General features: G+C 52.1%; 1 protein-coding gene across 7 annotated transcripts; it reads right to left on the reverse strand.

Moving 5' to 3' along the window:
• Window positions 1-27251, reverse strand: SH3GLB2 (SH3-domain GRB2-like endophilin B2). Of its 7 annotated transcripts, XM_014942986.1 has the most exons (13): window positions 26903-27249; window positions 18314-18455; window positions 17837-17965; window positions 16498-16631; window positions 15943-16035; window positions 13817-13828; window positions 11769-11831; window positions 7053-7076; window positions 4098-4187; window positions 3508-3608; window positions 3016-3030; window positions 2096-2360; window positions 1-1450 (listed from the first exon to the last, which is right to left on the reverse strand). In XM_014942986.1, the coding sequence occupies exons 1-13, from the start codon at window positions 26963-26965 to the stop codon at window positions 1343-1345; spliced, it is 1239 nt and encodes a 412-aa protein (XP_014798472.1). In that variant the 5' UTR covers window positions 26966-27249; the 3' UTR covers window positions 1-1342. The 7 variants fall into 7 exon arrangements, with proteins under 7 accessions (XP_014798472.1, XP_014798474.1, XP_014798473.1 ...); XM_014942988.1 differs by lacking the exon at window positions 3016-3030 and having other exon boundaries at window positions 26903-27251; XM_014942987.1 differs by lacking the exon at window positions 13817-13828 and having other exon boundaries at window positions 26903-27247.
• Between the last annotated feature and the right edge of the window lie 305 nt (window positions 27252-27556).

A 27556-nucleotide genomic window follows, 5' to 3' on the forward strand; every position in this document is an offset into this window, starting at 1 on the left:
TTCAGGCAGTTTGTTTATTGGCAAATTAAGTGCTGAAAACCATGAGCCCTACATAACACAGGTGCTCGGTGCCCTGTTACATTAGAGTGGTCACGATACCGTCGGGGAAAGTGCAAAAGATCCATAAACAAGCAAAGGTAGTTGTGACATACCGAGGGGAAGGCTGTGAACAGAGAGCTTGGTGCAGGTGAGCTTCTCTTCCCTCCAGCTCCAGTGGAAAACCAGTTACAGGGCAGCGGGAGTCCTCTAGGCCAGCTCTAGCCAAAAAACTGATTATGGGATTAAAAGGCCTACACACCCGAGTGCTCCCTTTGAGCTAAACCAGCACCTCCAAGAAGGGCAGCCTGGATTGTCTGGGGGGTGTGTGTGGCCAAGATGGAGGTGACAGGGAGAGGGACTGTCCCTCACCGCCCGGGGCTGCACCAGCTCTGTTCACGGCGGAGACGGGAGGGGAAGCGTTCGTTAAATCCGTGATCTAGGGTGAAAATAAAGTCAGGCTAAAACATGCCTGGAAGAGACACACTGAAAGAAAAGCCCGGACAATTAACACGGGGAGCAAAGCTTGTAAAAAGGCTTGTAAACTCTTCGCAGTCCAAGAGCAGTTTCTCAGAGGAAATGCAAGCAAGATGCATGGTCCCTTGCACTGAGGTTTGATTTCTGACATACAGACCCTATTTCACAGAGAAATTTCCTTCCAGCTTCAGAGGAGAGTTCTAGCTTGAAGCCACCAGGCACCACGGCAGCGTGTGTGGCTCTGGGGGAGCCCTGCATCGCTGCTCCCCAACAGCTGAGCAAATGGGGGTGGGTTTAACAGCCTCCTCATTCTTAAATTCAGCCTCCTCATCCTAAGAGCTAGTCCCTGTCAGAGGGTTGGTGTGGGACACTGCCCCACGGGAATGCTTGATGGTGGGAGTTCAGGCAATTCTACTGCTGAGGAAGAGAGAGGGCGGGGGGCAGACAGGCAGGAACCCACAGCAGACACAGGGGGTGGGACAGAACCTTGGGGGCAGCGCTGGGGGAGACGACGGGGCTGGCCCCGGGGAAGCCACTGCCATAAACGAGACAAGGTAGGGCAGAAAAAAAGGAATGGAGGGATGTGGTGCCATGGAGGGTAACCTCAAAGCAGGCTGCACTGGGAGTTACCGAATTCAGTCTGGGGTGCCATCAGCCCTTCCCCAAAACCTCACTGTAACAGTTTTACCACTTCTTTCCCACAATTCCCTTATTAGCAATGGAGTGTCAACCCTGAAGAGAGCAATGGTCTCGGATGAAGAAATCCGCATTAGAGGTGCCAGGAGATGAGGGGTGCATTCTGCTCGTACATTCTTCTTCCCGGAGACATTTAACTTAACAGTTCCAAGTAAGTGACAGGAACTTTCCCTTTCTGGTTCCCTCTTTCCCCGATGAGCCAGTCTGGATCCATGCCTGGCAGGCTGTACACAGTGATCATCTGGGGAGAGAAGACAGCCGTGAGACAGGACCTTCCTCTGCAGACAGAGCCCAGAAGTTCAGTCAGGTGGGGACTGAAAGAACACGAACTCCTGGAGTTCATTTAGCAGACATCTGTGCCCCTTCCCTGGAGCCATCGGCAGCTTCAAGAGAAGATCTACAGAAACCTGCTCAAGTGATGTCCCTGTTGCCTTTTCAGTTTCCAAACTGACTTAAGGTATTTTTGCATGATATTGCTCTGTTGTCCCTTCTGAATACAGAAGTTCAGTCTAGTCAACAAAAGAGTTGGCAACTTGATGAATTTCCTTTTTTTCTCAGCCCAGGCCTCCAGCCAGGAGCTCATCCCGCTGCTCTTGGATATGGTACCTGTATTTGAGGGTCACGGTGAAGATACCAAGCACTGGGGTATTTTGTGAGCTGGGTACAGCCAGACTCCAATAGAACAGAAGAGTTATTGGGCTGATGTTATTAAATAGCAAATAGCCATGAGCACAACTCACTGCAACTCAGGGGATACTAGTGTCAAGGAAAAGATTCTATTAGTCCTTCCAAAAAACCCTGGGTTTTTAGGGGTAGGGAAAGTAACCAAGACCTTGCTGAGGGCGGGCAGTTATATTGCAAATCAACACAAAGAAAAACCACCCACCTCATCCGCAAGGAGTGCCAGCTCAGTGCTGTCAGCTGCTTCGTAGTCGTAGAGGACCCTGGCCTTCCGTGTCCCGCTGGCAGGGGGCTTGACTTCGTTGGGGTTCAGGACACCCTCTGCCACCGTATTAGGCACCCCGACAATGGTGGGCACAACTGGAATGGTAGGCACAGCTGGGAGCGTGGCAGCACCAACAGCTGGAGGAGAGGTAGCAGCTGCAGGGGGAGAGGTGGATTCTGTGTTGCCTACGAATGTGCCTGAAAATCTTAACAGAGGAGAAAAAAAAAGCAGAGTTCAGTGAGGCTCTGGTACGAGGAACCAAGGAAGAGCTCTTTCTTTCCGTATTGCACTGATGATGCTCCTGAGTTTAACAGCCACAATGTGTCTACACTGCCCTTGGGGTGGGGAAATGCACTCAGTTCTCAGGTGCTGAGAGGTAATGTTTATCTGCCTGTTTTGATTCCAGTGTCCTGTTGCAGGACTGGCACCAAACTGGCAGAGCACGAGGTTGAATCGTGGCACCAGAGAGGGCTCTGGCAGGTGCCATTCTTGGCTCTGCAGGAGTTCTACTGGGTCTGTTGTGCCATGTCCTTGCCCTGCCTCTCACATGGTCTGTGTTACCCATTTAGTCTGCTAGTTCTTCAGGAAAGGGATGCTCGTTGTTGCTGTTAAACTGGATGCCACAACTGGAGGCTCCCAGTCTTTGCTTTAGGGAGAGACAGTAATGGTGCTCGGCCTCATTTATCTGTAGATACCCCCCTCTGCACTAACAGAGCTCAGCCCTGGCCCTTGTGGTGAGCCTGCAGAGACTGCAGAACCTGGCTGGGGCAGAGAGCTCTTAGAGCCAGTCCCGTGCAAACTCCAGAACCTGGCTGGGGCAGAGAGCTCTTAGAGCCAGTCCCGTGCAACGTCTTACTTACATCTCTCCTTTGGAGCTGCAAGCGTGGAAAAGAACGGAAGAGGAGCAGTGAGTGATCGCTCAGAGGCAACACCCCCTCCCGGGTCAGGCCACCCCACAGATGGGACAGGTCTAACAGACAAACCAGCCCTGCCCGCGGGACGTGCAGCCGCAGCACGGAACCCCTCCCGGCTGCAGCTGAGACTCGCTGCTTGGCAACGGGTTCTGTCTCCCATGCGACTTATTTAATTTAGAGGAAGAATGTTCAAACTCTCACAGCCATTGTGCTTTGAGATAAACGTATAAAACCCAGACCAACCCAACGGCAAAGCCTGCTCTACACGCACTCCCACTGGCACTGGTCACCGTTCTCTAAGCTCAGAAGCTCTGTCAGAGCACGGAGGGGGCTTTAAAATTTCTGCCCAACATTTTAACGCGGGCTGGGGAAGGAGACCTGAGCTGGGGTAGCCAGATGAGTAACTCTTAGAGAAGTAAGAGCAGTCTCTTATCTCACCTGCCCAGTTGCTTCTGCAGCTCCAGCATGTATTGGTAACACTGAGCATAGTAGTTGGTCTGAGACTCCACAAACTCATGGAGACAGCGAAGATGATTCACCTGGAGGGAGAAAGACCATGAGCTGGTCTGTGAGCTGGGGCACAGGAACCCTCTTCCTGCAGCTACGACCTACCCCACGGGAAGCAGACTTGTGTGGGCCAGTATTTAAAAGAGTTACTTGGTTGATTTGAATATTCTCATTTGTTCAGTTTGGGAATGCTGCATAGGCCCAAGGGTGATCCTGGAGAGGAGGCTGCTCCTGGCACTCTAGCCATGCCCATGTGGCTAGTCCACAGCTCTACTGAGGGAAGAACAAGATTTTTCTGGCTCAGAAGCATTTTGAGGGCTGCAGAACTGCAGGTGTCACAGCGGCAGTGCCTGCTCGTGCTTCGTTACGTTTTCAGTTTGAACATTCCAGGTTTTATGAGGAAGTTGCTGCAGCCTCCAAATTTATGACCCCTTCTGGACGGAGCTCTAGCATCCTCTCGGTGTTCTTTGAGAAAGGAACCAAGGGTCTCTGTAGCCCCCCAGTTACCAAGGAAGACTCACGTGTGTGCTGCTGATCCCCTCCAGCAGGAGACGTGTCACCTCCGCCTGTCGATCGAACTCGGTCTGCGTGAGCCTCAGCTCATGCTCTGCCTGCAAAACAGGACGGGGTGTTCCAGGTGGCACAAGGCAGGGACCCCTGCTCTGCCTCTTCCCACACCCACCTCCTCCAACCAACCCCCCTTGTGGCACTGAGACAAGAGCCCTGGTGGCTCAGTCGGATCCACGTGCACCTGGGACACTCAACACCAGGCACAAGACACCCTGGGAGAGGATCCCAGAGGCCTCTGGCTGCATTTCAGCTCGATTCCTGCTTGATCCTGCACTGAATCACTGCAGATCATGGAACAGCAGCATCAAGCTAGGAAGCTCCCACAAGACTAGAACATGAAGATGGAGAGGCTTTGTTAATCCAGAGGTATGTGGAAACCAGTCCCACGCCAGCACCCATCCTTTTATCACCTCTTGTAGGACTTGAGCTGGACCAATGCTGAGTCAGTGCTGCTCATCTCTGTCCCCTGCAAAGGTAACACTGGAAACAGGACAGTTCCCAGGGTCAGCAGCCTGAGTCTGTTCCCAAATAGAGCTGTGCAGCTCTGTTAAACCCCTCTCTAGGCCTAGAGACACAGCAATGTGAGAACCTCCCTAAATTTCTCTCCAAAATAGCATTTTTTTTTGCCAGCATCCTTTTTATCGTCTCAGGAAAAAAGGCTTAGGGCAGAGAGCATTCACCAAATGGCTGTTACACTCAACTGCATCTTTCCTCGATGAAGATGAACATCCCAACATCTACCCAAGGCTCTCCTTTGAAGCTAGGAACTTGTCTGGAGTCAGGAGGAGTTAAACAGGGGTTAACAGAAGGCAGCTACACAGCAGACATTGGGGAGCCAGAGACAGACTGACACTGGAGACCCTATTTACCAGGCAGAGGGAACATCTCTCCCCCTCCAGCAAACATTGTATTTGCACTGGGGCAGTTTTGCAGCACCGCAACACCCAGGGGGATCCTTGCAGCGAGAAGAGCTCCAGAAGTGGTGGAACCACCAGATGCTCTGTCCCCTCCCCGCTGCCAGAGGGAATGGGGTGACAAGCAGGCACACTTGTTCTCTCCAGCACACGTTGTTCCTTAGCACCAAGCGGAACACACCAGCTCCCTCTCAGGCTGCGCTGTGACCGATCGCACAGAAGAGCGATGAACACTCAGCTACAGGTCGCTGGATGGAGAGGAGTGTGGGTTCTGTGTCCTCTCCCCCTTCTCCAGGAGGGTGCAGCAATAGGAGGGGTGCCTGCCATGCTTCCTCCACGGCACCAGTTCTGTGCCAGAGCAACTTTTGCCACTTTGGAAACACCCTGGATGTTCTGGCACAGGAGCAACTTGTCTGGAATTGGCCCCAGAGAGCTCACCCAGACAGGGTGACAGTCTGGGAGCAGAGGCCACACGGCTGGTGTTTCTGAGCAGGGTGACCCCAGAGGAGACCCAGCCTCCCCAGCAGGACAAGCTGGAGGAGACACCCCTCATCTGGTAAGAGCGTTACTGGTACTGCCCTGCAGCTGGGCTACAACAAAGGAACGCTTTGACGGTCTTTTAATCAGATTTGTCTATTTTAAGCTACAACTGATCTATTTTCTTCCATCCTCTGTATGGAAGGGATTATTTAAAGGAGAAGGGGGGATATAACGGGAAATACCAGCGCAATGCCTGCAGATTCCTGCTCCAGTGAGCTGAGCCCAGGCTTTGGGAGCGGCAGAGCTATTTGGGACTTGTGACAGGCAGACCCAGCTCCTCGGGCACCGCCTGGGGTTTGACCCATTGCCTCTCCCTGCTGGCTCAGAGCAGTTCCAGGATGTCATTTCCCATGAAGCCAGCACTGGACTGGGACCAGGGCGGTCCCTTCCAGTCTTGTGCTTCTCCAAGACACAGAGAACTTTGAGATTTGTTGACATACCTTGGTCTATCCAACAGGATAGACTGAGGATGGAGGAACAGAGCCTCGCATGCTTACGGCTGACTGCAGTCAGCTGATTTGTTTGAGGGACTGAAGGGTTTAAAGTCCAGGATGAGCTGGTTCCAAAACAGCCAGTCTGCTCTGAGGGTGCATTTAGAGTGAGGCAGTGAAGGTTGCTATCATGCAGAGCATGCAGGAACGTGCCATTCTACCGCCTTGCAGTTCAGGCTTCAGGCTAACGTCTGCTGGGGGGTGTCTGTGGTATGAAAGGCAATGGGATCCCAGAAGGTGTCTCTGGAAGCTCCATACCATGCTGGAGCTCCACACAGAGCTCACCCCGGTCTCTAGTCCACTAGCAGCCCTCCATCCATCTTCATGGACGAGTCACACTCCCCTTGGAGAACCCAGAAAATAAACAAGATCCGGGACTTTGCCTCCATGGATCCACTCGGAAGGGTAAGTGCAGCTCACCCAGAGTCAAGGCCAGGACAGCTCCAAACCTCCCACCCTGCCCTCCTGCCAGAGCTGTTTCCCTCCAGCAGCTGAGGGCTGCTCCTGGGGGAAACCCTCTGTCCTCGCTTCAGCTCTGCTCAGAGCTCCTGCTTGGACCCCACAACAAGCAGGCAAAGGGCTACTAGGGGCTAATGCACGGCACATGCAAAATCAGAGCAGGCAGGGTCCCTGCTGCAGGAGCAGAGCTGAACCATGTCACAGTGTCACCTCTGCTCCCATGACACCAGAGCCATCTTTTATCACACACGCAGGAAGGCCTGGTTTGCCTGGGAAGTCTCTCCCACAAAGTACAGCCAACTGGCCCACGGGCAGGCTCTTCCCAAGCCACTTTGGTCAGAGTCACACTCAACCGTACCGCTGCAGGGTCAGGACTGGGGTGACAACAGTCCCCCTGATGCTCTCCTGCGCGTGGGCAGGATGGAGCCAGCAGCACCTCCCACCCCCTGCAGACCACCAGCACGCCCAGAAGGTTTGAGCACAATTTCAGCCAGGTACTTACTTTTTCCACCTCGTCGCTCCAAAGCTGTAGGGGCCACAGAGCAACAGGAAAGGAGATCAGTGTCGGAGACGTCGAGGAGCACTCGGCATTAACACCAATGGGCAAGGACGCTCCGTGGACACAGCAAGGCCAGCTCCAGGGACAAGCCAGCCCTTCACCCAGCAGCAGCTGCCAGACCCATGCCCCTTTCCCCTCATTCTTGCACCCTCGAGCTCAGTCTCGCAGTGGAAGAGCCAGTCTGTGCCACCAGAGCCAGCAGCTCTGCCAGGGCTTGTTACAGCAACTGCTTTCAACGGGCTCCGGGAAGAGCAGAATTAAAGCAGCAGAGTCCTCCAAACAGCAAGGGTTCCTTTGCTGAAGCCTGCAGAGGCTGGTGTTGAAGGACAGCCCTTCTTTTAGGCTTGTGGAGAGGCAAATGAGCTGCTTGAGCCCACGAATAGGGCCTGGGAACTGCCATGAGCTCAAACCAGAGAGAGGCCAGTGTTCCTCACCCACTGGTCTAGAGAACCCAGGTTAATGGGATCACAATCCAGCCAGTCTGTGCTACTGACAGGGATGTTTGGCTACAGCAAGGAGGAAGCAATGGCTGGGTGCTGCCTTTGAGCCAGGCAAAACATCACGCTACTCCTTCCTACTCCCCTCACCCACAGGGGCACATTCGGGGCAGCACAACACCGCCAGCTGCTTGCTGGGATCTGGCTCCAGGACATGAAACAATTGACACCAAAAAGTCACGCACAGCGATGGGAAAGGGAGATAAGGGGAAGAAAAACACATTGACCCTTCCCAGAGGTTCTTGGCTTGGCCTTTCCTCAGCAGAAAACTCCTCCCTCAGCCCTGGATCAACTGGAACCACAGCAGCCTGCCACCAACACCCTAAATCAGTGGGGCCAGGGGGAGATGGCCTCTGAGACCCCCAGCTTCACTCTCTGATGTCACCTTTGCAGATGAGGGAAGTTCACCACAGCTATGCTGTAGGCACTCGTAAGCCCTGTGCTGGATGCTGTGGTGTCGGAGGGAGGACACACTCTATTTAGACCCAGGGTCTCCCAGCTGGACCTTGCTGAGGTTTGCTCACCAGCAACTGCTCTCAGGTGGGTTGTGGTAGCCCCAGGTGCAAAGACATCCTCACCAGCCAATATAAGGAGCACCTGCAGGAAGGTTTTATGCCAGCTCCTTGGCTTGCTGCCTGCTCCTGTTCTGGCTTCTGCTCCCTGGCCTGCAGCTCAGCTCCTGTTCCACGGTACGTAGCCTGATTGGCACCTCTTCTTACTTGAGTGGAGTTACTGTCACTGGTCTCCTTTTAGGATCGCGGGCTGTCCCTGTGCAGTGTTCAGTGTATGGAGGCTGGGTGCTTTCTCTGACCTTTAGGTGGATGTTTTGTTACTGCAAATCAGAAATTGGTTCAAACAGAGCCTGGGCAATTTCAGGCATGCCTGGGGACACGAGCCCTTTCCCCTTCTCAGCCTAAGAGGAGGAGGCAGATGGTGGGGAGATCCTGGAGGGCAGCTGAGAAGCAGGTTCTAGCCTGGACTGTGCTCTGGCACAGGGCCTCTCTCAGCACACCCTCGGGTTTTTGGAGCAAGGTTTACTGTAGGCGCAATGGGCAACTTGCACTCTGGCCACAGGTCTTCCTGCTTAGACGCTGCAGACAGTACTGAAGCCGTTCCAGGCCCATTTCATCATTGCAATTCGAATTTGGAGCCAGATTTGTTTCTCTTCTGTTGGCCTCGCTGTGCGATCTCCAGCTCTGACCCTGTGGTGCTCTGGGGTGTCACAGCTTTGCTGATCTATCCCTGGGCTAAGGCACTGTGTGGCTCCAGTCAGAATGTCTCAGATGGCTCTGGGAGCAGGAAAAGCCATGATCTGCACCCGTCTTCCTCCCCCCAGCTCAGGCCAGAAGAACCCTCTTTAAGGTATTCAATATGTTTTTCTTGGAATCATTCCTAGGAGCACAGCACATGGCAAGTGGCAGGGTCTGAGAGAAAGGGATAATATTTAGGCTTATACAGCCCACATACACCTTCTTACACAAAAACAAAAGGTCAGTGTGGGAGAGAGGAGAAATGGCTCCTCAGCCTCCAACCCATACAAAACAAGGGAGGTGCTTGTCTCCAGGTGGATCTAATTCCATCTAAGCCCTCCTGTTATGGGAGGGGGAAAAAAAAACAGAAAAGCACCATGTTATTCACCTCTCCAAAAACAACAATAGAAATTTAGAATCCAAATGGGAGCCCTGCTGGGGGCATGTGGTCCAGGAGAGAGCTGACAAAGACAAAATTGTTACCTGGGCATAAGCAATCCCTCCCTCCGGAAGGGAGCAGAGCTCAACAGCAAGGCGAGCAGCAGGCACTGCTCCGTGCTGTCAGCACAGACTAAGACTAAAGTAGCACAAGGATTCTGGCCTGGAAGAAAAGCAGAGCGACAGTATGAAGAGCTCCTACCTTGCTGCAGCGCCTGAACCCCTTGGGGTGAGTGCTGGGATTAGAGCTTGTTGTAAAGCAGCCCTGCCTGCGCGGAGCTGGGGAGCAGTCTGGGCTCAGCCCATGCTCTGCTAATTAGAGATGCCAATTGTTACTCAAGTCACTCTTGTTAGTGCAGCCCCTGCTAGTGTAGTTGGACTTCAGGTGGCACTTCAACCACCACCTGCATCCTCTACAATAGACAGTTTTGGAAGCCATGAGACACAAGGCTAGGCCAGCAGGTTTCCTACAGGTCTTCAAACTCCATCAAACTTGATTAAGTGATCAAGGCCAATGCTGGCTGCTTACCTAGAGCAAGTCCATCTCCTAGAGCCCTGCTCTGTCCCACATCATCACCACTGCTGTCAGAGCTTCTCTAGCAGAGCTCTGAAGAGAGACTGCTGAACTGGTCTACCCTGGCACTTCTCTGCCACCTGTGGGCTAAAACCTCCCTAAAACTCTGTTCTCCTGTTGCATTACTGTGCTTGGCATCTACTCCCCACAACAGCTTTGCAGTTCAGTGATGACACGTTCAACTGAGCATTTGGGCACTCTGCGAGATGCTAATGCACATTATGCAAATGCTTGTCTTCAGGTCTGCTTTAGAAAGCCTTGGGGAATGATGGGGATACCCTGGTCTAATCAGAGCTATTCAGAGACAGGGAAAGTCCGGTTTCTCTTCTCTCTTTCTCCTACAGCTTTTGCAGTTCGGTGATGACACATTCAACTGAGCATTTGGGCACTCTGCGAGATGCTAATGCACATTATGCAAATGCTTGCCTTCAGGTCTGCTTTAGAAAGCCTTGGGGAATGATGGGGATACCCTGGTCTAATCAGAGCTATTCAGAGACAGGGAAAGTCCGGTTTCTCTTCTCTCTTTCTCCTACAGAGCTTTGCAGTTCAGTGATGACACGTTCAACTGAGCATTTGGGCACTCTGCGAGATGCTAATGCACATTATGCAAATGCTTGTCTTCAGGTCTGCTTTAGAAAGCCTTGGGGAATGATGGGGATACCCTGGTCTAATCAGAGCTATTCAGAGACAGGGAAAGTCCGGTTTCTCTTCTCTCTTTCTCCTACAGCTCAGTTCTAGTCCATTATTGTGCTGTCCTTGGAACAGACCTTTCCAAGGGAGAAGCAGGCTCGCTGTGAGTTGCTGTGCTCGGGGAGATGGAGACTGAGCAATTGCTACAGCATCACCAGTCTCTGCTTCATCCTAAGGAGTCTCATCACCGGGGCAGTCACCTATGGAAGTAATTTTCTAACTATTGTGCAAAGCTGTTTCCGATCCCAGCATCACTCTCCAAGAAGGTCAGGACAGATGCCCCTGGGAACTAACACTGATGCTACCAGCTCAGACACATCTCTCCCCAAACAGGATGGGTTGTCCATTAACCAAATCCAGCTGGTTTCCATGACGTTTTTTGTTTGCTAGAAGGCTGGGCTGTCCTTTTTCATATCTACAGACCCCACTCCCCAGCCCTTCCACTCCCAGATTACTCTATTAACAGGCATCAGTGTTGTTCTGAAGTGTTATTTAGGAAGCAAGATGATCAGTTTTCAACATTTTAACGAGAAATGTGACATTGTGCAATGGGGAGCCATGAACACAGCACGGGAAGTCAATTGCTTGACCACAACCACTCAGTGCCACACTGTAGAGATGCAACGGGCCATTTACCCACCCCCAGAGCATCTGACTGCGGAACAGCCACCAACAGACAGGCCCCAAGATGACAGGGGGAAAAAAAATTCTCTTTGCAGAATAGATGAGCCTGAACTGTCAGCTACTGCATTACTGACACAATGGGGGGCAGACAGATTCCTCCACCTTTGCTTCTCTTGACCAGCTACAAAGTCTTGGAGCACTGTCACCACAGTACTGATCAGGCAGTCACCCATGTGGCATTGCCAGTGTACAGCTGGAACCATCCAGAAAGGCCAACCTTTGAGGTTTTTTTCCTTTTAATTGCTCCACTAGCAATAAAAAACAGTCAGAAGGTTCCCACTGGAAGTGTGGAGATGGATAAGCAGAGAAACTGGAAAGCAAACCAAGGAGCAAAAGTGCCAGACCCTGACCATGCACCCCCACAGGGGGGATCTGCATCCTTCGGGTTGAATCAGAGGAACCTCGGGCAGCCCATGTCACATTAAAATGTTGAAAACAGCAGAGCACTAGGGTCTGAGTTTAAATCAGGTGAAGAGAGGGGCAGGAAGAGGTTGGAGAGGCAACATCTAGGAGGAGGCAATCTTACCGCTGATGCGCTGGCGGAGAGAACGTAATTACGAGGTCTAGTCTCCTGAAAGTCAGGCACAGCCTAGTGGGGGGAATAGAGTTTCATGTACACGTCACGCAGGAGTCGACAGGAGTCAGTCGGGCAATGGATGGAAGAAGGGACTAGAGTGTTTTTCCTGTCTCTGCTGGGAGCTTGGTTCAAATTCTTATGGGATGGCAGGATGGAGGTCTCCCAACAGCCTGGGTAGCGGCGTGTGGAAGCCAGGTTTGTGCAAGAGGAGGGGGACTGGCTCATGCAGTCACACCCAGCACTTGACCAGCAGCTGTTTCTGCTGTTAGAAACTCTGCCTGTACTTACAGCTGGCTGCTCGCACAGCGCCCAGTTGGAGTGGAGATGAGACGGCACAATCTCAAATGCATTTCCCATTCCCTTGCAGCCAGCAGGTTGCTCACGTCATGTTGGCTCAGTCCAGTGGGCAGGACCTTCCTTCCCCTTTCTTCCCACCTAGAGTCCTAGAATTGTCCCTGTCCCTTATCCTTGAAGTGGGCATATTTACTAGCATCAGAGTATCCTTTTCATGCTGCCTTTTAAAGAAACACATCCACTTGTTCTTACTCTCACCAAGCCTCTGGGCGTGTTTTCTCCCAGCAGACTCAGATCTGCTATTTTTGGGAAGGGGAACGGCTTAGCCAAAGCAGATCTAGTCCAAAGCCTGTTGCCAAAGGCAGCGTGTGAGTTTTCAGCCTAGAGGTCAGAAAACCTCCAAGCCACCTTCTCCATAGCTAAACCTCTGCCCTGGGGCAGGAAGACTTAAGCACTTTGGAGGCTTTTCCTCCTTGGGAATGCAAGGGATCCAGTCCACCCACCCACAGGTGTGGGACCACTAACCATCACAGAACTAAGAGAAGGCCTCCTCCTGGGGTGACCTTTGGCTGTAGCATCACCCAAAGCGCTGAGTCAACCAGCTGGCTTACAGCAGGACCATCACGCTGGTCTGATGGATAAGGGCATCCTCCTGGGTCAGGCTTCACTGCGCAGTGAGTTGGTGTGAAAGGCTGGCACAGGATCCAGCTGTAACCCAGCTACGCCGTTAATCCTCTCGGGCCCCACATTTCCTCTCCCAGGTTAATCTCTTTGCAGCTCACCCAGATCTGCTTATACACGCTGACCCGGTTTGCTGGGCCCCGAGCAGCCTGCTGGAATGAGTGACCAGGGTGTGGAGGAGCAGTCAGGCAATCCCAACAAGAGTTTGGTTTTTTTAAAAACCATCTAGGAGTTTTGGGGATGGCTGGAGGGAAGGAATAAGGAGGAGCGACTCCTATTACAATTAAAATCTGAATATAAAGGAGAAAAATGCACCAGTGAGATTTGAGGCCAGCACAGCAACTAGGCTTAACTCCTCCCTGTGGGGAGAGGAGATATTTCACAACGACAGCTTATTAGCTTTTTTTTTTTTTTAAAGATAAGAGCAACTGAAGAAACCTCTCCTCCCATTCTCTGATCTCCAGAGAGTCCCAAAACTAGTCACAGCACATGGGATGAAGGAGGCAAGCTGCTCTTGCGCTCCTATGCATCAAGTTGTATTTGCAAGCAGTGGTCAAAAGTGACCCACCTCCCTCCCGCTCTTGTAATGGGGAAAACAGGCAGAGCCCTGGAGGACAGAACAGCACCACAACCAGATCAACCTGCCTGTCATTGTCTCTGGACTGCTTCCCTTCCAGGAGAGGGGCTTGCCACCCAACCTGTCCTCCTCCTGCCCGCAGCCGGAGGAGCCTGAGTGGGTCTTTAGGGGAGCCCCTGCCCCTCTTGAGCACTGCTTGCAAGCAGCATTGATGGAACAGAGTGCATGCTCCAGAGGGGCTGCTGGCAGCCAACAGATGCTCCCATTTTCCTGGGCTACCTTCCCCAGGCAGCCTCCACGCTCAGTACATGCTCCAGGGCCAGTCCCAATGGGACAAGGAAAATATGAATTTTCATTTAAAATGGGAAAGAGACAATGAGAGGTGTTAAATTAAAAAAAAAAATAAAAATATCATCACAGCACTGTTAGCGCAGTCAATACTCACATCTCCCTCACACTGAGCAAATTACAAAGAAACAAAACAAAAAGGTTAGTAAACCAAACAGCATCAAGGGGAAGGACAAAGCACGAAGTCGGAGGGAAATGCACAAGCCCAGAGCTCGAACAGCAGGTCCCGGGTCTGGGCAGCAGCGCACGCGGAGGGTCAGTCACGAGACAGAAGCTGTGAGAACACGAGTTTGCACCACAGAGGGGAAGGGCAGCCAGAGAGGGGTGAGCTGGGAGAGGCCAGATACTTGAGGGCAGCTTGGATGGAGAGGTGTGACACAGGACTCCAGGCATGTTACAGGGCACGTTGTGGTCTAATGATGAGTTAATAGGCCTTGAGCAGGGGCAGCAGTTCTCTCCCCTCCATGCTGGGAGCCGTGCCTTGTCCTCTAGTAGTCAGTGGGGTGCCCTAAGGCCAGGGAACCCACCTTTAAGCTAAGCTGGGTAGGAGATGGGTACCCACAACAGCAGCTGAGGCTGTTCTTCTGATGGGCTGGAAAGTGGCTTGGGACAAACACCCTGGAAAGCCTGGACTTGCTCTGCATCCCACCTGGGGCATCCCAGCCCTGCAGTTCCCATGGGAAACCAAGCTCTTCTGTTCCAGCTGCAGGGAAGTTCCTCACCCAAGGGTCTGTGTGCAGGTGAGAGGCCTTGAGACCACTTCATGTAGGAAGCAAGGTAAAGAGGGTGGAAAAGGAGGAAGCACAGGAGGTATTGGAATTCCTGTTCTGATTTAAGCTTAAGATAATGCAATGGCCACCTCTTCCCACTGAGACTGGGGGCACCATCCCCTTCAGAAGGGGAATCAGGGATCCCTGAAGTTACCTTTAGTGGATCTGGGTGACCTGACTGATGAGAGGAGGCTTTTTTAAAAGGGCAACTACTGCTTTTGTTCACCCAGAGCTTTGTTCAGGTCTTTCCCACATAGGACTGACTGACTGCTCCCTTAGACCTGCTGATGGGGGCTGCTGAGCTCAGCACAGCTTCCCCATATGGCATGTATGCAGTTAGAGCTGGAGAAAAGGGGAAACACCCAGGAATTGGCCACCCAGGGAGCTGCAAGGCCAGAGGCCCAGCTGAGCAGATGGCTAGAAAATGAGCTCATGGCAGAGTTCCTAGGCTGGTATCCCAGTGCGTTGCAGAGACTGAGTGACAAGGATTCCTGCCTATTCTGACTGCACACGTTTGCTAGTTGAGCTCCTGGCCTCAGGCTAGAAGCAGAACTTGGCAAGTCCTTGTGCCAACAGCCAGAGCGCTACAGGATGGCAAATCTGCTTCAACAAGGCCCTCCAGGGAACCCACCTACATCCTCCCTGTCACACTGCCTCTGCCCAGGGAGAGTCCAGCTCCAGGAGAAGCCTCAAGGCCCAGGGAGCACCCTGAGCTGACAGGTCATCAGCCTTAGAGAAGCACTTTGAAGTGCTTGTCCCCATTGCTCAGGCCTGCAGAGAGGGACAATGACTGACTTAGCAGTCCCTTCTGCGCTGCTCTGACCTGGGGGCTAGTTCACTTGTCATGATTCCCTCACAGCCAGAGGGCAAGACGAGCCCACAACTAGGCAGCACCATGAATTAAGTGAATAGAGAGGCTGAAGGAAGGGCCTCTTGGTAGACAGTCTTACCATGGCCACCCCAGCCATGTGTTTGGGGATGACTGAATTGGCAGAATCCTAACAGGTCTGGGAGCCTGGGACTGCTGCAGAGCCCCAGCATGCTTTTCCCTTGCACTCCTCCCAGCTCAGCTCTCTCTTGGCTTGCTTTGAGATCCCCAGGGAAACTTAGCAGGTCCTCAGAAGACACAGCCTTTCAGTTACTAGTACAAATCATCTGGCAGCTACTATCATTCAGGAGACAGGAGCCTGGGTTGGGTAGAAGGCTCCAGACTTTGGAAGCTCAGAACTATTTGTTTCAACAATCCCCCATGGGAGGATGTCTGAAGAAGAGGGACACGGCTCCTAGTCACAGTTCCCTTGCATACCAGACACAAAATGCCCCCACCCATGCCTGCCAGAGCCAGGACATAGTAGGGCAGCCTAATTTTTGTCCGGAGAGCACGTGACATTTCTCATGTGAGCCAAGCCCTGGGGCCAGAAGGACAGTGAGGGAAATAAGGGGAAAAAATTACCGCTGCTTTTGCCTCGGCAGCTTTGGCTTTCTTCAACCTGGCTTTGCAGGCGTCCAGATCCAGGCGACGGTTCTGCAGGATCCTCCGCTCTTTCTGGAAGGGACAGAAAATGGGATAAGAGCAGACTGCTTAGGAACTGCTGGGGAGGGAAAGGGACAAGGTACCATCTAGGAATCAAGTTTATTTCCTTAGCAAAAAGTGTTAGTGAGAAAGAAGCAGTCGCTGCGTTCATCTTGTTAACAAGAGTCTTAGGCCTGGCTGCTGGGGATACAGGCTGACCTGGTTACAGGGCAGCTGTGGGTGGCTGGTGGCCATTCAGCTGCAGGAGTCAGGAAAGGAGCTACCTTCCTCATGCACATCAACTGGCAATGCTGCTCTGCTGCGAAGGGAGCCCCGAGCAGATCTAGGATTGCTATTTCCCTGTCATTGCATTCTTTGATGGGAGAGGAGTCCTTTTTCAACAGGGAAGGAAAATAAGTTTTCAGCCCTGTCTCCCTCTCCCTTCCTTGTCTGTGGTGACAGGACAAGCTTCCCCTTCCCTGCCACCATACTTACAGATATGGTTCGCCAGTCCCCTTCCAGGAAGTTGCGCAGTGGAGTCAAGAAGTTGAGGGAGGCAGAGTGGATGAAGTCCCGTTCTGCTGCACCTAAGCGCCTTTGGGTCTCTCCAACTTTTATCAAGGTCTTCCCTGCAATGACAGGAGCCTTCAGCATCAGGAGAAACCAATTAACATTGCGTTGGCTTCAGCCAACTCACCCAGAGCTACCCGAGTCCAGTGTTGGGGGACAAAGGCACAGTGTACGCTGCCTGGACGAGGTGACCATGCCCATACCACGCCAGCTTCAGACCTAACTACAATCTGCTTTTAGCTTGAGGCCTCTTCTCAGCTGCTCCCAGTGCAGCTTTGATCTTATCTGAGGCACTTATTCCACTGATGTCCTTTTACTGCTATACCTGCTTGCGCAGAATGATCTGTTAGTCTCATAAAACAGAGGCACTGGAACAGAGCAGCAAATTAAAAAGCATCAGACCAGAAAAAAATGAGTTGATTAGGCAGTGCTGGCTATAGATGCAGTTACAGCTGTTCTGCCTGTAACAGGACTCACTATTGAACAGCTATTGATTTGGAGAGCAGCAACAAAGATCATGGCAGAGGCAAGGACAGCTGGAAGTTGTGCAGGTTTGCTGCTCAAAGAAGCCCAAAATTCCCCCAGGAACGGGCCACTGTTAGGATTTAAGAGCAGGAAGATGTACTGTGTGGTCAGGAAGGGGTCTGTTGAGGCTTGTAGCCAAGCATCAACCTTCCCAAGTCTGTTTTCCTGTTCTCTTTCTGCTGGAGAAATATTTTCACCCTCCACTTGCAGGATACAGTTAAAAGATGGTTCTTTGGTCAGAGTCTAGAGAAACTCTGTGCAACTAGATACCACCTTCGACTAAATATATGCTCAAACTGCACAAAGCTAAAGGCATTCACTGCAACAAGGCAAGTTTAGAAAGCCAGAGAAATAGCAGAGTTTCTGCATCCTATAACCAGCTCCACTAGTTACCCTGGATCTATGTGTGTGTGTTTCTTCTCTAGCTCTGCCAGGCTTGAGGACTGTATAAGGAATGGGGACACCCCTTCCCCTTTTTTACCCCACAGCATGGAAGATGCTTTGCTGTGGAGTAAGACTGACTTACTACTCCAGGGGGGCTGTTTGTTTCTGTGCTAGAGAAGACCCTTCTCTGGCATCACCTTTGATGGACCCATAGGCAGGTTGCCACAGGGGAAGCAGGTCCCCTTGCCCTCTTTGAGCGTCATGCTGCAGAAGTCTTAACCCAAACCAGTCACGGGGATACTCTCTTAGGAAGGGATGGACTCCCAGGGCTTTTTAATTAGCCAGGCCGACTTACCATAAGGTGTCCCTGGCCCAAAGTCATTAGCTGCTTCTGTCATGTATTGTGCCAGCAGCTCCCCGTTGGTGACCCGGGAAGGCACCTTCCGGTCCAGCTTCTCATAGAGGAATTCTTCTACTCTGGCACCTGGAATGAGGATCCCATCAGCAATTACAGGATGGAGGATGAAGGAGAGGCCCCTGAAACTGGCATTTGGGGTAGCCCATCCCATGCAGCTCTCAAGGTACTGGACAGGAAGCATCAGCACCAGGAGAAGGTGTCCCTTCCCCAGCCCTCAGGAGCACTGCCAGGCTCTGTAGGGCAGCAGCCAGGCACCTCTCAGCTACGTTGGGAAGGAAGGACAGGCCCTGCAAAGACAGGTTTCTTCCAACCCCCACAAACTCAATGGAACAGGGATCTCTGCCAGAGGGCATCTTTTAACACTGAGCTGCAAGTCATATTTGTCCTTCAAGCATCAGGAGAACCTGGACTTACTAGGGTTTGGCTGTAGCAGAACCTCAGTCTGACGCAAGATCTTCTCTGTCCAGTTCTTTGTGCAGTCTGCCCTGGCCAGAAGGTTTTCAAAGTGGGCGTCTAGCTCAGTCTTCTCAGCCTGGCCCAACTTTTCTTCAGTAAACTGCAGGAAGGACGGAGTCATTAGAAGTTCTGTTCTACTAAAGCGAAATTATAGTGTGCTATAGAGCTATTAAGGGACTCTGAGACTTATTCTGTCTCATGCATTCATCGTAGAGGAGAGCTAAAAAGCCTTCAAGGTATCATTCTTTGTTACCAGGTATCTTTCGGGGAAGAGGGCAAAAGTTTGCCCAGGAGTGGAACAAACATTGAGCTAAAAATAGAGCCCAAGTTTGAGAGGTGTTCTGGAATAAGTTTTTTTTAAATAAGGTCTCAAAAAAACAACCTTCTAATTGTGAGGAATCTATTTGAATGTGCATTGGGTTCTTCATGCAGGAAAGCAACAGACCTCCTTCAGGTGAGGCAAGATGCCAATTCCCTTTACTTCCTCTTAACCAACTCTGTCCTGCAAACCCAGCAGGATCAGGAATGCCACTGCCACCTCATAAGTCCTGCTTTCTTCTCACCATGTACACAACATTGGGTTTGCTACAGGCTTGTGAGTGCCCTCCAACAGGTGAGCTGCCTCCCAGCTCACCTCCTGCCTTGCTGGCAGTGAGCACCTGAGGTTTAAGGAGGCTTAAACTCAGGATTTAGATAAAAATGCTTCCAGCAAATGACTCTAGGACACACTCTGAAGCAGGGTATTGTGAGAAATATAATGGTGCCTGACTCTTAGCACTCTGATTCATACTGGCAGTGGATTCTCCCTCCCTCCATGATTCCTTTTAAGTTTAAGATTAGCAGCAGGGAAAAGCAGGCTGTGAAAGTCTTCAGTGTTTTCATACTGGGCAGTGACACCTGACAAGCAAGGTTTGTCAGTCTGGAGGTGCAGCATCAGATGGCCTGGAGACCCCCTCCCAGCTTTCTTGGGGATGGGATGAGAGGGAATGGACTCTTCTCTGAAATCTCCCATTTTCTACTCATCCTCTCAGTGAAGTTGGCAAAGCACAATTTCCTGCTCTTGATGGAACCAACATCTTGTTGGATCATACTAAGAGACCCCTTTAAACAACTCTGCCACTTGGGAGCCTACAGAAGTAGCAGTTGTCCTTTTAGCCCTTGTTGCTGGCCTCTAGTGCCACTGTTATCAGGACATCATACAGTACAATACCTGGTACATTCAGGTGCCAAGAGATTAAAGCCCGGCTAAAACTTCTAGATGAAATACAGCTCCTGTCCAATCTGCCACCTGTACCTTCTCCTCTCCCCTCCCCTGTCCCAGAGCTCAGCTCTAGATGGGCCAAGCTGCCCTCTTCATGGGGTCTTGGTCTGGTGTCTGCTGCCAGACACCACCCTTTCTTAAAGGCTTTCTGGCAAGCTCTGTTCCTGTGGGTGCCCCTCACCCCCAGCTGCGTTCACATCCCGTGCAACAAAGCTGGGAACAAAGGGAGATAAGGAGCAAGCCCAGGACCAGCGTGCGAGGAGGCAAACAGCCCTTAGGAGTCCTGTTACCAGCCATGTGCAAATGTTACTAGATGTCCGAGATATCCAAGCCCTACAGGTATGTTTACACAGTGACCTGTTTGGGCAAGCTACAGGCAGTGAAACCCTTTGCCGGATGTCGGTGGTGACAGGTACTGAACTGCAAGGACACTCACACTCCTCTCTCCTCCAGCCTGGTGGTGACAGAGGAGTCACAGCCATGCATGACCACGGATTGCTTCACCAGTCTGTTCCTCAGCATCAGTAGCCCCTGGTTACTGACAGCTATTTTCAGCTCAGTCTTGCCATGGACCCCTGGCTATTGCTGGACGTGGCTAAAAGCAGACTGAAGGTGAGAAGGTGTTTGTATTGCTTTGTACCTGATGTCTGTGATTGCCTTTGGGGGACCCACACAACTGTCAGCCATGCGTGAGCGGCTGAGGCTCCCTCCCTCTGTCACTGTTGGAAACCCAGGGCTGTTTTCAGACTCTGCCAGGCTGGGCTGAGTCACTGCCATGCAGCAAACTGGGGCTTCCCAGGTATTTGGCACAAATTCTTGAGTCATCTGTTTAAGAGCTTTCTTAAACAAGCCAAGACTCTTTGATGCAAGCATAACAGTCTCCCTCGCCCCCCTTTCACAGGCAGCTTTTTGAGATCTCACTTTCAAGTCCAGCTCTTCTTCTTGCAATTTATACTCTCCTGCACCAGCATCTGCCCTGGAGCTGTCAAGCCTAAACCCAGTTGCTTATCAGCTGAATTTAGTCAGCTTCTTACAGCATTGCTGCAGTCAGATCACCGCTGAAGCCCTTCAGCAGCTCCATAGTGCTACTGCCAGCCTCTTGAATCACTCCAGCTTTGGGGTCCTTTGCAATATTCACAAGTGGCATCTCCAAACATCACTGTCCTTTTGCGGCTGTTTTCTGTAACCCATCCCTTCACCCAGTGCAGTGGAATAATGTGTCGTTTGGCCAGGGAGCAGATGGGACTCAGAAACTTTAGTGCCCGACTTGAGATAAGAACTGAGCTGTTTGTCTTGGGAGAGGGCTGAGGACACGCACCACGATCACTGCAAACCTGGGCTGTGCCAGAAGGGGAGGATGGGCAGGAATCTCAGTCACATCCTGTGGCACCAAAGGGTCAGGTCAGAAAACAATCTCTTATTGAGGCTTTCTTTCAGTGTTGGAAAGCAGGATGTGAATGTCATGAAGTGGGTGCAAGGGCACAGGAGGCTGTAGCTCACTTACTGGGAGGCTGTTTCCCCATTTACACTTAATTCCCTTAGTGTCTCCCTCACCCCTGCCCAGAAGGCAGCTATGCTGCAGACCCAGGCACAGCTTTGGGGCAGCTGGTACCACTGCATTGAAGGTTGCTGCAGAATGGGCTCTTTTTCCTCCCCTGCAGCACACTTCTACCTCCTTGTCTGTACATGGGGAGCCATTGATGCAGCTCAACTTGACCTCTAAAGAGACTTTTCAGGCAAATCAGAGAACTCGCTCAACTACACAGCACTACTGGGAACATGCCACCATGGGGTGCAGAGGGAGCAGGACCACCTCTTGCAGGAGCAGCTGGCAGTGAGATCAGATGAAGCTGCTCATGGAAGCACAGCCAGTGAAAGAGATTAGAGGTAAGTTACACCGCCTTATCCTATGAGCTGGTTCTTTCTTATGGCCCGTGCAAGTGGAGATCTGAGCTTTCAGGTGGCAACAGGTCTCAGCTGCTGATCCCCTCTTAACTGGCTGCCCAAATCAGTGTCCCCAGTGAAAAGCTGGGTAGAACAACAGCAGTTTATGAAGTCTGGCTACTCAAGTATTTCATGCAGAACTCCCCCATAAAGGACTTCTGTTCCTAGGAATTTGTTTTCTTAACACTTACAGAAATGTCATTATTTTTCCCTTCTCATTGAACAGGCATAAGATTTTACTGTGAGGCCAAGAGATGCAGGAGAACAGATGAGCTGATCATACACTCATGCCTTCCGACTGTAAAAAGACAGATTAAAAATATTTTGTGTCTTGGTGTCTTTTGCAGCACCAAATACTCTGCATTGCCACAAACGGGAGCCTTATTTGGCTGCATCAAGTTGACCTACAGGCTTGGTGAGTATGCACCTGGGAGGGAGTCAGGGCAGGTAGAGCACATACAATTGCAATGCCTGGGGAGAACCTTAAGCTCCTCCATCCTGCTGTGACTGAATTACTCCCATTTGTTTTTTTAGAATCTGATAGTTGGGTCAATAGTCCTGCCCTGAACCTGGGATCACGTGCCAGGTGGTGGGCTTCCTGTCCTGCAGGAAGCGTCCCTGCAGCTGATCCAGCTGAGCACCAGTCCCCATCTTTGTGCAGGGAAGCCAATGAGGTGATTAATAATGCAGGGCAGCCTTTTGTCGAGTGCCACTCTCGCTCTCCAGGAAGAGGAGAGTCGTGCTGCATTCCAGGGCATCAATAATTTAGCCAAAGGTTGGGTTTCCTCTGGGAGGCTTGGCTGGCCAGCAGGAACGCTAGATGCTTTATCAGGGCCCGTGTGGGCAAGCAGGCTGACACATCAGGAGAGCAGCGCTCGGGTGACAGGCCCAAAAGAAGAAAGACCACGCTGGACTGCAGTTAGGGCAGCTGCCTGCATTCACAGCTTGAGCATAAAAGCCCCTTTCCCCAAGAGAGTTGGTAGAGACATTACTGGGATATCAGGAGGGTGAGCAAGTAGAGCTGAGCTGGATGCACTACAGCTACAATATCAACAAAGGCTGTGCTTACAGCCCCAGAGATTTAAGGCCATCAAGGTTAGGCTTTAAAATAACACATGCGTTGTTTTCCTTGCTGAAAGCATTAGCACCTTTCTCCTCTTTAAAGCGAGGGGAATAAAATCCCAGTGCTCCCAACTGAGTTATGCCAACACCACAGCTGTTTTGCACAATGCAGCACGAGTTGACTTATGTCTCTGCCAGGCTTGTGTGATTTTTTCCATCCCTCTCCCCTCCAGCTGGCCCAGGTTTATATGCTGTGAACTCGGACAGGGCAGCTGCAGCCCCCTTGCAGAGGATCTAATGGCAGAGTTCAGGCCCTTGTTCTACTGGCAGAGTCCCCAGTTTTTCCAGTTGGAGATTACTTATGACTTTCCACCTCAAATCACAGAGATCAAACCAGGTTCAGGAGCCTTAAACCAGGAATGGTCTCCTGCACCTGCCATTAGTTTTGGGCCGATGGATTTTCTGAAGCCTCTGAACAGCTTCATAATGCCTGGACTACTGCAATATTTGCTTTTTTGGTGATCAGAGGCAAGACAGAATCAGTTCTGGCAAATCTACCTCCCAACTTGTACAGGGTTACATTAGGAGAGAAGCCATAGCCCCTTAGTCAGCATCTAAAAGCTACCTGAATCTCAACAGCTCTGGACCAGATACAGAATATGCTTCAAGTATTTGGTCACCAGGAATCAGGAAAGCAAGGCTCTGAGCCAAATAAAACTGTGCTAGAGGACAGAAGGAAGCCATTAACAGGACAGCTTGGTTAACTCATGAGCAAGGCATTTGGGAGAGGAAAAAATACTGCCCTCATGGATTTATAGGCGTGTTTCAAATAAGAGCATGCTCTGCCCCATGCCTCTGCCTTCAAAACCCTTTTAGGTCACCTCCTGTTCTCTTGACTTTTAAGGTGTCCAGCAACCAAGGTATCAACCCCAGTAAAGTCAGCAAGCAGAGGGGAAAAGTCTGTTTTATCACGAGAGCTGAGAGAGATGGGGGAGTCTGTGTTTCTTCAGGGCCTTCAAGATAGAGTAAGCCAACCTCTAGCTGCTAGTAGTAATTACATTAGCAGTGGAATAAGCACCCAAAAGCTGTACTCACACTTGGGCAATTTCACCCAGAGTCAGTTTACATCAAAACTGACAAAAGACAGACACCTACAATTATTTCCAGACATCCCTGAGAGCGCCTGGCTTGCAGCCTGTCTAGAACAGAAACAACCAACGTGTTACCTCTGGAAGAAGAGATGCCAGTTCTGTAGGGAAGCCAGAGCTGTCAGCATCGCTTCCTCTGCAGAGATTTGGGATCAAACCCCCTTTACTGATAACTGGAAGGTGCAGCTGATCAAAGAGAAAGGCCTCTTTCTCCTTCAGTGAATATTAGAACAGCAGGACCTGTTTGAAGTCTGTCCGCAGGCGCAGCTGGTAGGGGCTATGTGCTACATCCCCTCTGAGGATGCTTACTGGGTGGCTGTGACTGGTGGAGCAAGTGTCAATACAGTACATTGTCGAGTGGGATGCTGAATCCTACAAAAGCTCTTTATCCTTGCAGCTGCAAGCTTAAGCTTGTTCCCCACTCCCAGGACAGTAATGCTGACCACCACCTCCCTCCTCTGCTTTGTCTACTTCTGCTACCTATTTTGTTTTTCCAAAGAAAACAAGATGCCATGAAGGCTGCAGGGCACTGCCTGGTCAGGGAGTCACGAGCACAAGGCTGGTAAGATAGTTACGCTTATACAGCTTCTTTCTCACAGCCACCTTTGTCCTGCTCCTGCTGGACATGGGTACTGGGTTACCTACCCAGGAGCACACAAGCCCTTCAAGCTGCCAGTTAGCTCAGGCACCAGTTAGCCACATAAAGGGAGTGGTTTGTTGAGGACTTTTTTGGTCATGATTAAGGTCAAGCCTAGTCACAGAATCACAGAATGATATGGGGTTGAAGGGACCTCTGGAGATCATCTAGTCCAACCCCCCTGCCAAAGCAGGGCCACCCAGAGCAGGTTGCACAGGAACATGTCCTGGTGGGTTTGGAATGTCTCCAGAGATGGAGACTCCACCACCTCCCTGGGCAGCCTGTTCCAGGGTTCTGCCACCCTCACAGGAAAGAAGTTCCTCCTCATGTTTAGGTGGAGCTTCTTATGTTCAAGTTTTTGTCCATTACCTCTTGTCCTGTCACTGGGCACCACTGAAAAAAGACCAGCCCCATCCTCTTGACACCCACTCTTTAAGTATTTATAGGCGTTGATCAGATCCCCCCTCAGTCTTCTCCAGACTAAGAAGACCCAAGCCCCTCCCAAATCCTTCAGACAGCACCTACATTAGGTTGCATTTGATAGGTTTCAAGGTTTGCTCTTGCCCTAAGCCTCAGGGAAGCCACCCCAGAGGTGGTGTGCTGCCCATGCTCTGCCTCCTTCCCCCCTCACCGAGCAATGCTACAGCCCTTCTTCCAGTTTGAGTTAAGCTCTTGTGTGTTGGCCAGACATCCCAGCCAGACAGCAATAGCTAATGCTGTCTGAGTGGCACAGCACATAATGGCCAGCCCATTTATCTCCCAGTTGCTGCAGTTCCAGTAAAACATCACTTTGTTAAATGCCTGGAGCCAAAGAAAGCGTCTCCAATGCTAGAGAAAAACTGAGCTTATTCTAGGCAGGTCATATTCTCCTCCTGGAAGATCCGCCGTGCTAGAGCATGCTACAAACCCAATCCTCATTGCCAACAGCAGACCTCAACTGTCATTTCTGGCTCTTGGTGGAGACAGGGCAACGCTCACCCACACGAGCAGCAGGACTCTATGGGGACAGCCTAAATAAGCCTATTTTCTCCAGCAATTAGGCTTCAGAAGGTTGTTTTCAGCCTCAGCAATCCATTTCCTTCCAGTCTCCCCTCCTTACACAAACACCTGCACGCTGTCCGCAAGTACCAGTGCCCATTTTGCTTCAAGAAATTACTACTGTAATTAGTCATATGAATATTCATACACAAGATTATGTGGAGTAGGTGTAGCAGGCAGAAGCCACTATTTATAAACGCCTCCTTGTTCTAGAATCGCTCTGTGCAGACACTGTTCCCATGCCTGTCTCCTTCCTACGCCTTGAAGCTAAAAAACACTTATCAGAGACTTACAATAAGACTTCTAAACATAAGATTTCTCTACAGCATTTCTTCCATTCTTCTGCTACCAAGGTCATTTGCATGAGAACAGCATCTTTAAGCTTTCCATCTGCTCCTTATTTTGCACCTGTAGTTAATATCTCTCTTTTTCATAACATATGACTCACTGGCACAGTTACAGGAGGTGATATCTGTTTACAGGAGCCCAGTTCCTAAAAGAGCCAGAATTACTCCACTTTACAGAAGGTTTTGGAACAAGACAGCACTGCTCTGTTTGTTTATCAACCCCCCCAGAATAGGTAAAACAATATGCCCAGTCCCAGAGTCACCAGTTGGACTTCGCTTCTCAGGCAGGATCCCAACCAGTTCTGACCTGCCTCTCTCTTCTCCTGCCCAGCCAAAACCAGCTTTCCAGTTGTTTTGCCCAAGAAGTGGGCAGATTTAGCAGCCACGTCTCACCACCTGATGCACACTTTGCTCCTCAGGGGTAGCCCAGTTTCTTTACTCCACAGCTCCAGGGGGGTCACTGCATCCCCAAGCAGCTCCTGAGCTCGAGTGTGCAAAGGATGGTCCTGATGCCACTTTAGCCCACAGAGATGCTGCTTCCTCAGTCCCAGCAGCTCCTTCCCATCACTTTGACAGCACTGTGATTTGTTAGGGCCTGGGAGCTACTGCTACCTGACCTCCCAAGGGACCGAAGCGCAGACCATCTGCGAGGCCACCTCTGCCACACCTCCCTAAGCAAAATGACACAGTTCCCCAACGGGTCTGGGGAAACAACTTTGCGAGATAAGCATTTCTGCAAAAACAACCACCGTTAGGCAAGCAGCATCCTCTCCGCACCCCTCTTCCCCCACCAGCGGTTTGGTTGGGAGCATCTCCAGACCTTAGGAGCCTCACCCCGGCAGCATCACGGGCTGGTTTAGCTCCTGCTGGGGGTCCCTCAGAGCCCACAGCGCCCAGAGGGGGCCGCTCCTGGGGCCGGGGCTCAGCCGAGCGGAGCCGGCCAGCTCCAAACTCATTCTCCAGCCTCCCTCCCTGGGAATAAACCTCCCCTGGTGGGTCCCAGGCAGCGGGAAGGCCCGGTAGCCCCGGGAGAGCCCCGGCCAGGCCCGATTCCCCCCCTCAGGAGGGCGCCGTTGCCATGGCGACGCGCTGCGGCCCGGCCCGCCTCACCTGCATGGCGCGGGAGAAGAAGACCCCCGCGTCCGACGCCAGCTTCTTCACGTTGAAATCCATGGCGGCACCGGGACCTGCCGCCGCCTCCGCCGCGCCCCCGCTGTCACCGCGGCCGCCGCACGCCCGCCCTTTATAGCGCCGATCGATGCCCTCCTACCAGCCGCACTGCCGCCTCTTAAAAGGGCGCTGTGTCACCCGCCGCGCCTCCCGGTGCCGAGACGGGCGGGAGGGCGGTGCAGCGGCGGGAAGGGAGCGTCGGACCGTGCTGACAGCCGGCGGGGGCGGGTCTGGCCTTCCCGGGGAGCGCCGCGAGAGGCGGGGGGCGCGGGCGGCGGGCGCGGCCCCTTTAAGCAGAGGGGGAGCCGTCAGCCGTCGCCGAATGGGCGCTCGCGCCGCCCCTTCCCCTCACGGCTCAGCCGCACTCGCCGCCGCATCCTCCAGCCGGGGCCCGGGGAAGCGCTCCGATTGGTGGGCCGGCGGGCGGTTCGCCGCTCTTATTGGCTAAAAGAGGGGACCGGGGGAGGCGCAATGGCTCTGCCCTGCCGCTGTCGGCCCCGCCCTCCGCCCGCTCAGGGTAGGCTGCGGCGCGGGGGAAGGAGACGCTGCCCTTCCGCGGCCATGGCGCGCGGCGGGGGGAGAGGGCGCCGAGCG

The sequence above is a fragment of the Calidris pugnax genome, unplaced genomic scaffold (assembly GCF_001431845.1).
Source record: "Calidris pugnax isolate Ruff unplaced genomic scaffold, ASM143184v1 scaffold102, whole genome shotgun sequence".
NCBI lineage: Eukaryota > Metazoa > Chordata > Aves > Charadriiformes > Scolopacidae > Calidris > Calidris pugnax.

Bases quoted from the DNA above. Each gene is read 5' to 3' on its own strand.
- SH3GLB2 (XM_014942986.1), bottom strand. From the start codon at position 26,965: ATGGATTTCAACGTGAAGAAGCTGGCGTCGGACGCGGGGGTCTTCTTC. The intron at 17,966-18,313 runs GTAAGTCCAGGT...TCCTCATTCCAG, and splicing joins TCTGCTACAGCCAAACCCTA to GTGCCAGAGTAGAAGAATTC. The intron at 3,609-4,097 runs GTGAGTCTTCCT...TTCTCCCTCCAG, and splicing joins AGGGGATCAGCAGCACACAC to GTGAATCATCTTCGCTGTCT.